General features: G+C 56.7%; 1 protein-coding gene across 1 annotated transcript; it reads left to right on the forward strand.

The window, feature by feature from the left end:
- Positions 1 to 2,476: 2,476 nt before the first annotated feature.
- On the forward strand, positions 2,477 to 10,077 carry RNF215 (ring finger protein 215; the record flags this gene model as incomplete). The annotated part of the gene is made up of 9 exons (XM_082852475.1): positions 2,477 to 2,761; positions 3,018 to 3,161; positions 3,644 to 3,715; positions 3,796 to 3,881; positions 4,304 to 4,460; positions 8,517 to 8,636; positions 8,714 to 8,857; positions 9,100 to 9,202; positions 9,292 to 10,077. The coding sequence occupies 9 exons, from the start codon at positions 2,477 to 2,479 to the stop codon at positions 9,312 to 9,314; spliced, it is 1,134 nt and encodes a 377-aa protein (XP_082708601.1). The 3' UTR covers positions 9,315 to 10,077.
- Positions 10,078 to 11,429: the final 1,352 nt, after the last annotated feature.

Raw genomic sequence — 11,429 nt, forward strand, 5'->3', positions numbered from 1 at the left:
CGGGGTATTTATGGGATGAAGATAAAGCAAGCAGGGCGGTCTGAGGCATGGGGAGTGTGGGGAGTGTAGGGAAAGGCGATTGGAAAAAGGGGCGGAAATCTTCATTCTGCACAGGCGTAACTGAACTACACGTCTCTGCACATTCACAGCACAATCTGAGGGTGGAATTTTGGCCCTCTGACATCAAAAGGTCACCAAGCAGGCACTCGAGCATGCCCAGTTGGAGGGTCAGTGGTCCTATCCAGTCTTAACCAGCTCGCCTCGAACTAGGCACAGCTGACTCTAAGTTTCTGGAAAACAACTCGGGCAAATCTTATTGTTTAGGCCACTGCTGCTTGGAGAACATGCATCTTAAAATGACCTTGATTAGTGAAGGCAGGTGAAATGGATTTGACTCATTACCCACAGTTTTGCAACCAAAATGTCCATCAGTGGATAAATGGGTAAACAAATTTTGATATGTCCATAAGCTGGAATATTATTTAGTCATAAATAGGAATGAGGTGCCGACATCCATGACAACATGGATGAATCTTGAAAACATTATGCTAAGTGAAAGTAGCCATACACAAAAGGCCATGTATTATTGTATGATGTGTCCAGAATAGGTAAATCCATAGAGATGGAAAGCAGATCGGTGGCTGAGGAGAAGGGGAAATAACAAATGACTGCTTCACAGGTACGGGGTTTCCTTCTGGGGTGACGAAAATGTTTTGGAACTGGATAGAGGTATGGTTGCCCAATGTTGTGAATGTACTCAATACCACTGATTTTCTGACTTTAAAATGATTCATTTTATGTTGTGTGAAACTCACCTCAATAGCAAAAGAAACCGGAGGACTGTCTGTATTTTTAATGAATGCATTCACTTGTAACAAAACTCTAAAAATATCAGGCAAATGAGAAACACAAAGTTCAGTTCACCAGTGTGGGATGTAATTGGGGAGGGACACCCTCCCTAGCAGTCTCGGCAGATTCTTAACCACTATGCCACCAGGGAAGTCCTCCATTTCTTTAATTTTGTATCTATCTGAGACGATGGATGTTCACTAAACTTATGATAATTTCATAATGTACGTAAGTCAAATCATGATGCTGTAGCCCTTTAAACTTATACAGTGCTGTATGTCAATTATATCTCCATAAAGTTGTAAGAAAAAAAAAATCTCTCTTGACCTTGAAGTAACCAAGATATTCTCCTATGTTTTTTTTCTAAAAATGTTTAGGGTATTACTTTTCATATTTAGGTCTTTAATCCACATGGAATTGATTGTGTATGATGTGCAGTAGGAGTCTAATACCATTTATTTTCCTTATGGTAACCCATTCCCTTAGCACAATTTATCAAACAGTCCATCCTACTGCACATCATACACATCCTCCCCTGTCCTCAAATGCAACGCTTCTTCGTACACAGCCATGCTTTTGTGTGCGGGTCAGTTTCTGGCTTCTGCGTTTGATGCCCTATTTGTCTGACTTCAGGCTGGTATCAGACTGTCTTATTCTCTCCATCTTATTCTTCAGGAGCATCTTGATAGTTCAACGTTGGTGGTTATACAAGTGTTCCCTGTAAAATTCTTTCCATTTTTATGCATGCTTGAAATTTTTCATAATAAAATATTGGGGGAAAGAGTGTCATGGCTCCTCAGGCCTTTGCCCTTTTATCACGATACAATTTTTAAAAAAATTTTCAGACTGAGCCAGCTCCCAGCAGCAGCAGCCCCTGGGAGAGAAGGATGAATTTTAGGACCGTCCATGGAACTTTCACATTCCGGTGGGCATCAGACATGACTTGTTGGGGGTGAGGCAGTGCTGGTCTTCTATCGTGCCTGTTTCAAGGCCTGAAGACCCAGCCTCTGGGCCCCACTGTGGAACTGTGTTAGCTGGGGGTCCCTGGCCCCTCTCTCTGCCCCTCCAGGACCCTTGCCTCAATCTCGCCCCTCCCCACCCCCGGAACACCTGTCAGGCCAGTCTCTGGAGTTCAGTCTGGTGGAGAAATGGAGAACCAGGCCAACCGTGTGACCATCAGGTGGCTCCAGAGCAAGGGCTAGCGTCCAGACCCCCAGAAGTTCCTCGTTGCTGCCCTTCTGGGGCCCCGATCGTGCCTCCGGCTCCCCAGGTCGCCAACTATCTTCCAGCTATCTCCGTCGGTCTCCCTTCCTCTGGTCTCCGCCGTCTGACAACCGAAAGCTGGGAGCGCCTCCTCTGACTTCCCGCCTCTGCTAGTTGACCTGGGCTCCGCCCGGCTGCAGCCCCGCTGACCGCCGGCGCCTGTGTTCTCCACGGCCACCAGGGAGCGCGCGCGGCCGGGTCTGGGCGCGGGAGCCGCCGCGAGCCCACCCCGCCTCCCGGCGCTCCTCCCCGTCCGGCCACGCCCCCGCCCCCGCCCCTCCCGGCGTCCCGCCCCGTCCGGCTGCGGCCTGGCTCCCTCCGCTTCCCCACGCTCCCAGGACCCCCGGCGCCCCTGTGTCCGGCCATGGGCCCCGCCGCTCGCACCACGCCGAGGTCGCCGCCGCCGCCTCCTCCGCCGCCGCCGTCGCCACTGCTGCTGCTGTTGCCCCTGCTGCCATTCTGGCTGGGCCTGGCGGGGCCCGGGGCCGCGGCGGACGGCAGCGAGCCCACTGCTAGGGCGGGGCGGGGGGCAGCCCGCGCCGTGCGAGTGGACGTGAGGCTGCCGCGGGAGGACGCTCTGTTGCTGGAGGGCGTCAGGATTGGCCCCGAGGCCGACCCGGCGCTCCCTCTGGGTGGCCGTCTGCTGCTGGTGAGCGCCGCTGAGCCATATGGCCCCCGCCCCGCCGTAGACCCTGCACCCAGATCCAGCCTTCATCCTGGACCAAGCCCTGTCAGCCCAGCGCCCCTACCCCAGGCTGCCCAGGTCCCCAGCATTCCGGCTTCCAGAACCTGAGATCAGATGCCTTCCCCTCCAGACTCATTCCCAAATCCTGGCCTTGCATCGCTTGTGTGACCGATCCCCCTTCCTCCCCCTCCTCCTTCTACCATGGCCCCTTGCCCCACAGATGGACATCGTGGATGCTGAGCAGGAGGTGCCCGTAGAAGGCTGGATTGCAGTGGCATACGTGGGCAAGGAGCAGGAGGCCCAGGTTCACCAGGAGAGTCAGGACAGCGGCCCACAGGCCTATCCTAAGGCTCTGGTTCAGCAGGTGCAGGGGGTGTATGTGGAAAGGGGGCTGGAGGAAGGGTTTTCAAGGCAACTGCTAGAGCCAGACTACCAGGTGGGCCCCTAAGGAGCTTCCAGAGAAGCCCTGGGCCTGGCTGAGGCAAGGGACCCCAGGGGTAGACTGGAGTCAGTGTGGTTGGCAGCGAGAGGTGGGAGGAGGCTAGAGAGAGTCAGGAAGCTCAACCAGACTCTGAGAGTATACAGTGGGGAGTTCCTGCTGGGGGTCGGTGGGCAAGCCTGCCCTGCTTGGACCAGGGAAAGCACAGTATTATTTGGGTCCCACAGAGCATCTGGGGGGAAGGTGAGAGGAATAAGGGTTTTTGCCCTTGATCTCAGGGAGCTTATAGCTGATCTGTCCAGAGGAAATGCTAACCGCAGAGCCAGGAGCTGAGAACAACTATGACCACAGGTGGTGAGACAGGTGTGTGGGCAGGGTGTGTGCTAGCCTCTGCCTCTGTCCTGCAGATGCGGAGGGCGCTCTTCCTGGGAGCCTCTGCCTTGCTTCTCCTCATCTTGAACCACAACGTGGTCCGAGAGGTAAACCGGATCAGGCTTTTGGGGCACATAGGCTGGGGAATGGGTGACCCGGCCTGGCTGACCTCCCTGTCCCCCTACAGCTGGACATATCCCAACTTCTGCTCAGGCCAGTGATTGTCCTCCATTATTCTTCCAACGTCACCAAGCTGTTGGAGGCACTGCTGCAGTGAGTTGGGGTTTGGGCTCAAAGGACTGGGCTTGGGTGCTAGGGTCCTTGGCTTTGTCGTGGGCTCAGGGGTTCTGGGACCAGGGCCTTTCCTGTTAGTCTGAGACTGTAGCCTCCTAGTCTGAAAAACGGGTGAGAGGACTAGAAGGAGATGATTCTATGGGCTCTATAGGTGGAGGTGATTGGCTCCAGCAAGGAGGAAGCCAGATTCCTGATTGACTCTCCCCTGTGCTTGAGAGCCTCCTTGGCCGGCTGTTATGAGAACTAGAAAAACCACTGGCTGGGAAAGGCGTGGGGGCCAAAGCAGAAGGGCTGTGGGGTGATACTCAGGGGTATCCTTTTCCCACAAGGCTGGGGTGAGTGGGTCCGGGCCTCTCCTCCCAAGAGCCCTTCTGTCTGGCCCCTTTGGCCTCCCCTCTCAGGAGGACCCAGGCCACAGCTGAGATCACCAGCGGAGAGTCCCTGTCGGCCAACATCGAGTGGAAGCTGACCCTGTGGACCACCTGTGGCCTCTCCAAGGACAGCTACGGAGGATGGCAGGACTTGGTGTGCCTGGGAGGCAGTCGGGCCCAGGAGCAGGTGAGTGCCTGGAGAGAGGAGGTGGGGGTGGGGGGACCACACACATGACTTATCTCCAGTCCTGTGGCGTCTTGCTGCCCTGGTGGGGAGGACCACCCCTTGCACCTCCCAGGGCTGCTGTGAGGGTTCAGGGGCTGGGTGGGTGCTCCGTGTGGTGCCTGACCCGGGGTCATGCACAGTCAGCTTTAGCTGCTGCTGTTGTCACGTCCCTGTCCCTCTCAGAAGCCTTCTTTGACTCCCTATCACCTGCAGAATGAAATTCAAACTCCTTACCTGGCTTTCACAGCTCTCCTGATCACTCACCCTGTTTTTTTCCCAGTCTTCTCCCTACACTGCAGCCACTCTGTGCCATTTACCGGTCTCCACTCACGCCCCGGTCTCCTGCCACCGGGGCTTGTCTGTAGGCTTGGACATTCTCTTTCTCCAGCTCTGTATGTCCCAGTCCAGCCAGAGCCCTCACAACTCATCCTCCTGCCTTCTTCGGAAAGCCTCCCTCACATTGGGCTCCCAGCCCCCCTACTGCTTTTATTTTTATTTTTTTAAATTCTTTTTTAATTTTTAAAAGAAATTTATTTAATTTATTTATTTCTGGCTGCATTGGGTCTTCGTTGCTGTGTGTGGGCTTTCTCTAGTTGCGGTGAGCTGGGGCTACTCTTTGTTGTGGTGCGTGGGCTTCTCATTGTTGTGGCTTCTGTTGTTGTGGAGCACGGGCTCTAGGCATGTGGGTCAGTAGTTGTGGTGCGTGGGCTCAGTAGTTGTGGCTCACAGGCTCTAGAGCACAGGCTCGATAGTTGTGGCACATGGGCTTAGCTGCTCTGTGGCATGTGTGATCTTCCCAGACCAGGATTGAACCCGTGTCCCCTGCATTGGCAGGTGGATTCTCAACCACTGCGCCACCAGGGAAGCCCCCTCATAGGCCTCTTAGGACAGCCCATCCTGTGTAACTGTTGGGGACTGTGACTTTGTCTCCCGAAGGCCAGGCTGTGTCTTATTTGTCTCTGGCTTTCCCAGTGCTTGGCATAGAGAGGGTCAAAGGTATTGTGTCTGCAAGCATTTCTAAAATCCCCACTCTGCAGAGCAGGTTTTCCTCGCTCTCCTGATGCGCAGCCTCCAGCATGCCTTGGTGGATGGGGAGCCGTGCAAGGCAGCTTCAAGTCAGGCAGACTTGGAATGAGGCTCTGAAACCTTAGCTGAGCAATGTTAGGCTGTGTGTTTAACCTCTGGTCTCACGTTCCTCATTTGTGAACAGGTATAGCACAGGGCCACAAGATTGTTGAGATCGTGTATGTAAATCTCACGGCGGGCACTGAGCAGATGGGTAGCTGCTCTGCTACAGTACCTTTATTGTTATGAGTGCTCGAATAAGTCAGCAGTCACCAAAGGTGACTGTTCTGATATTCTAGGACACTTGGGGGTCCGTGAGAAGGGCTGTGGAGGGAACAAAAGGCCTTGGAAGACCCGGGCTCTGCCGTTCAAGGCCTCAAAGATGGGCAGAGAAGAGGAACTTACACGGAGGCAGCCCAGAGCACAATTTCGCTTGAGCAGCGTGAACCGCAGTTCTGCAGAGGGAGCGGGGAGTGAGGCTGCGGGAGTGGAAGGAAGGGCTTTCTGGAAGAGGAGAGAGCCCGCCCTCTCTCCCCCTGGAGGGCAGCCCACATGGACTTCTGGGAGGGGCAGGCATTTGGTGAGGGGCTGTCAGATGAGAGACTGGGAGGAGGTGCGGGCAGAAAGCCTGGAGCTCAGAGAGGATCAGGCTGGGAGCGTGCCCAAGAGGCCAGGAGGTGGGCATGTACTGTAGGTCAGGTCAGGCTGGCTGGTTGTGAGGGCAATGCTGAACAGCCTTGGCCTTGCTGCTGGCCGGGGTGGGCCAGTACAGGTGTTGGGAGCCCACGGTAGCTGAGGTGTCTGAAGGACAGCCAGGGCCAGCTCTCAGCCCCAGGGCCCAGTCACCACTCCTCCAGCCTCTGGGCATCCAGAGCTGTAGTCACCATGTATCAGAAAAGTCTGATGACCATGTCCTACTGCTCTGATGGACAAGGCCCAACTCTGCCCTCCCTCCTCACCTGGGAGTCCCCATGATGCACCAAGCCTGGGGAGATGGGGTCTCTGGCCTCCAGTAGAGCTCCAGGCCAGCCACACCCTCGGCCCACCCAGAACTCACTGGCCGCTCCAAAGCACAGAGCTCCAGGTTCTGCCCCAGAGAGCTTACAGTGTAAAGGTCGTGCGAGTCCTGCCACGTGTCAGCCTGGCTCAGCATGGCAGGGGGTATGAGGACAGGGCAGCTCCAGCCCTGGGCTCATGCGGCCCTATCAGGGGAGGAACTAGGCCAGAGACACTGTCACCTGTTGGGGTGATTACTGAGCTGGTGAGGGGCATGGCCCTCCAGGCATGGTGAAGGCGCCTGAGCTCAGCCTAGGGGCTTCGGGAGAGCTTCCTGAGCAGGTGTCACCATCCCTCCATGGACGAAAGGGGACGCGGACACAAGCCAGGGGGCGAGGGTGGGACAGAGTGTGAAGCTGGGGCTCACAGACCCCTCTTGGCAGTGGCCCCCCGAGTGCTTCCACCCTGAACCAAAGCAACATCTTATGACCCTAACAGCACCCAACCTTGCCCATGAAATCATTTCTCAGCCCCTCTCCCACCACGTGTTGGCAGTTGAACTTCAGCATTGGCTGGGGAAGAACATGGTGGCAGAAAAGTTTTTTTGTTTTTTTTGTTTTATTTTTTTTTTTTTTTTCTGTACGCGGGCCTCTCACTGTTGTGGCCTCTCCCGTTGCGGAGCACAGGCTCAGCGGCCATGGCTCACGGGCCCAGCCGCTCTGCGGCACGTGGGATCTTCCCGGACCGGGGCACGAACCCATGTCCCCTGCATCGACAGGCGGACTCTCAACCACTGCGCCTCCAGGGAAGCCCAAGGCAGAAAACTTTTAAACGAATGCATTTATTAGTTGTGACACGTCTGCAGGCCCGTGTGCTGGTGGGTTAGCGGCTGGGTCTTGTTTCCTCCGCTGTGTCACCTCCTGAGCCAGCTCTTGAGTGGTCACAGCCTGTCTGCCGCACTGGATTTGGTGGCAGTTCAGTCTAGGTCAGTGTGTCCCCCTGGGGGCCTCTCAAAGGCGAAGTGAGGTACCTCAGACGTGGTTCCCTCCCACCAGCGGGAGCTGGAGGACCGCTGAGGGGAGAGTGGGTATGAGGAGGGTGGCAGGGGAGATGAGGGGGGAACATTTGCCTGGCAGGGTTGGTCAGGGAGAGCTTCCAGAGCAAGAGGTGTCCAAAGCCATAAGCCAAGGGAGGGAGCGTGGAAGAAGAGCATTAGTTCCCAAGACCTGGAACAGTGTGGAAAGGCACAGACGTGGGAGGGGCAGGGAGCATGGGATGGGGGGGGAGGGGTGGAGATCAAGGGCCTTGAGGGCCCCCTGGTAGAAGAGTTTGGGTTTCCTCCTGAGGATGGGGAATGCGGAGGAGGTGGGAGGGGAGCATCAGAGGGAAGGGTCAAGTAGGGGTGCTGTGTAATTGGGTTTGCAGGTGAGATCCCTGTGACTGTGGGTGGGACCTGGGCGGGTGAGGCCTGAGCAGGGCACCTGAAGAGCAGCAGAGTGGGGAGGAGAGGAGGGGTGTGCGGGGCCTCTAGGGAGTGAGGAGACAGGGCCTAGGGACTAGCGCCCTCTCAGGCTGTGAATGCTCAGCCTGGATGGGCGTGGGTGGGTGGGTGATGGCAGCCAGGAAAGCAGACCAGGAGGAGTGCTGGGTAGGGATGGGGGTCCTGGGCTGGGGAGTCTGCGAGGCTGCCAGTAAGTAGATGCTTCTGTGAGTGCACAAACACCAGGTTTGTTGCCCAGGATTGGCCTGGGCTGAGCACTGATGTAGGGTGAATCTGGGGCAGCCCCTGAGAGAGCACGGGGCAGGGGCGGGGGACAGCAGCTTCAGAAGAGGAAGCCTGGTGCCTCCGGGGTCATGGTGCCCATGGACCTCATCTGCCTGGTCCTTGGGGTGGATTTACTGGGTAAAGAGGGTGGGGTGGCTCCAGTGCCCCTGACACCCTGCTCTTCTCCCCAGAAGCCCCTGCAACAGCTATGGAACACCATCCTGCTGGTGGCCATGCTCCTATGCACAGGCCTCGTGGTCCAAGCTCAGCGGCAGGCATCCCGGCAGAGCCAGCGGGAGCCCCGAGGCCAGGTGGGAGCCAGCCCTCGGGGGCCCTCGGGAGCCCTGGTGTCCCCAGCCCTCGGGAACTGTGTGCCCTTACCCCACAGGTGGACCTGCTCAAGCGCCAGGTGGTGCAGAGGCTGGCGTCCCTCAAGACCCGGCGTTGCCGGCTGGGCCGGGCGGCACTGGACCCTCCGGAGCCTGGTGCTGAGACCTGCGCCGTGTGTCTGGACTATTTCTGCAACAAGCAAGTTAGTGCCCTGGGCAGAGGCCAGCCTTTGGCTGACACGTGATGCCCCCTACCCTGCTCCCAAGAGACCTGAGAAGTACCCCAACCAGGCCTTCACCCAGCCCCACCAGAGCTATGGAAAGCAGCATGGGGGTGGGGCAGGTCACAGGGGTTTCAGTTCCCCAGCTCAGGTGTGGGCGTGGGGCCTGCTACCCCCACTGGAGGCCTATGCCTGTGGCCTGAGCCATCTCCCCGACCCTGCAGTGGCTCCGGGTGCTGCCCTGTAAGCATGAGTTTCACCGAGACTGTGTGGACCCTTGGCTGATGATCCAGCAGACCTGCCCGCTGTGCAAATTCAACGTCCTGGGTGAGCACCAAGGGTGGGGGCCCTTGACCATCTCCACCTGGTTCCCACCTGACACCTCCCTCCCTGATATTTTTTCTCCTCTCCTGCAGGGAACCGCTACTCAGATGATTAGCTGCCCCAGCTGGATCTCTGCATGTGGGATCTCTGCATCCCTCCATCTGCATCCTGGCCCTGGGCCCTGGGTGCCTGAAACAAGACGGCAGGGGGAACAGGACAGAAAACCCTGTGGGTGGAAGGAGGGATAGGGGCCTCCCCTGCTGAGGGGCAAGGTGCCCACCACATCCACACTGGGATGGAGGGACCACAGCCCCCAGGCTGAGGATGCAGGGCCCAGACCCAGCAGGAAGAGAGGCTGCTTTGGGGCCTTTCTCTGCCATCCTGGGGTGTGCCTGCCTTCCACTCAGACAGCTCCCAGGACTCTGGCCAGGGACCTGGGGAAGAAGGTGTGGGCAGTGCTGCTGTTCCCAGGGCTCTGGGAGCTCTCTGACCTGCCTGTCAGGGCATCCCTGGGGCCTGAGGCTGCAGTGGCCAGGTTTTGTGCTTATTTATTGGGGGTGGGTTGGGAGAGGAGCTATCTGGCCTTGGGGGCACTCTAACCTGACCATGTTCCATGACACATCTTGAAGGCTATGATGTTAAACCTAGCGGCCCTTCCATTGCCTGCTAACCCTCGGTCCTTGGGTACCGGCAGCTGCAGGTCCCATGGCCTGTCCAGCTGGGCTCCCTTCTGGGGCCTGGCTGGGACCAGAGGCCTTAGAATCCATCTAGTCCTGTGCTTCTCCGTGGGGTTACAGGTTGCTGACCAGGATACTTGAAGCCACAGGATAAATGTGGTACATCTTACAGGGGCATCCGTTTTTTTAGATTTGGGGTACGGGAGATTTAATATTAAACATGGATATATTTTAACATAAGATGTAAAATTTGTGTGGATGTTTTAAGATAAACAAGTTGCCCTGGAGTCTACTGCCCATGGGAGGCAGATTCTAAAATGGCCCCCAACATTCCCCCAGCCCTCATGGACACGCCTTATGTGATCCTGGCACTATGACGCTGATGGATTTTACTCCCATGATTAGGTTGCTTTATGGCACAGTTGACCTTAATATAGGAAAGCATCCAAGTGGGCCTGACCTAACCACGTGAGCCCATTAAAAGTAGAGTTTTCTCCAGCTGGTGGAAGGAGAGGAATTCAGAAATTTGAACCATGGAGGGGATTCAATGCCTGAGAAATTCTCTGTTGCTGACTTGAAGATGGAGGGGCCATGTGGCAAGAAGCTGGATGGCCTCTCAGAGCCCAGAGTAGCCCCGACAGCGACCAGCAAGGAAATGGACATCAGTTCGACAGCTGCAAGAACCAGAATTCTGCCCACAATCAGAATGAGCCTGGATTCTGCCCCACACCCTTGCAAAAGAAAGGCAGATGCTTTTTTAATTTTATTTATTTTTTATTTTTGGCTGCGTTGGGTCTTTGTTGCTGTGCGCGGGCTTTCTGTAATTGCGGCGAGCGGGGGCTACTCTTGGTTGTGGTGCGCGGGCTCCTCACTGCGGTGGCTTCTCGTTGTGGAGCACGGGCTCTAGGTGTGCAGGCTTCAGTAGTTGTGGCATGCAGGATCAGTAGTTATGGCTCTTGGGCTCCAGAGCACAGGCTCAGTAGTTGTGGCACACGGGCTTAGTTGCTCCACGGCATGTGGGATCTTCCCGGACCAGGGCTCGAACCCGTGTCCTCTGCATTGGCAGGCGGATTCTTAACCACTGCGCCACCAGGGAAGCCCCTGGCAGATGCTTTGATTTCAGCCTTGTAAGGCCCTGAGCAGAGAAACCACCCACACAGGGCCCGGACGTCTAACCTACAGACCTGTGAGCTACTGAATGGATGCAGAGAGGAGCCAGGCTGTGACAGGTCCTCCCCCTGCACTTGGGCCTGGGCCCCCTGCCTCAGGGAGCACACCTGAGGGCTGGCTCTCACCTGGGAGGGGCCCAGTCCAGACAGCCCAGGCTCCCTCAGCGAGCCCCCGGGCTCTACAGAAGCAAGAGTTGGGCAGCCTGTGGCCATGCCAGTTCAGCTACGTACACAGCTCTTCTTGACTTTTCTCTGTAAACTGAGGTGCTCTACTTGTTGGCCTCCTGACCAGGGAAAACTGTCATAGAAAGCCGAGAGCATCCCCCATCCCACCCCCACACCCAGAACTCCTCAGCAAGGTCTTAGTGCCTGTCCTTCACAGGC

The sequence above is a fragment of the Leucopleurus acutus genome, assembly GCF_964270905.1.
Source record: "Leucopleurus acutus genome assembly, chromosome: 13".
NCBI lineage: Eukaryota > Metazoa > Chordata > Mammalia > Artiodactyla > Delphinidae > Leucopleurus > Leucopleurus acutus.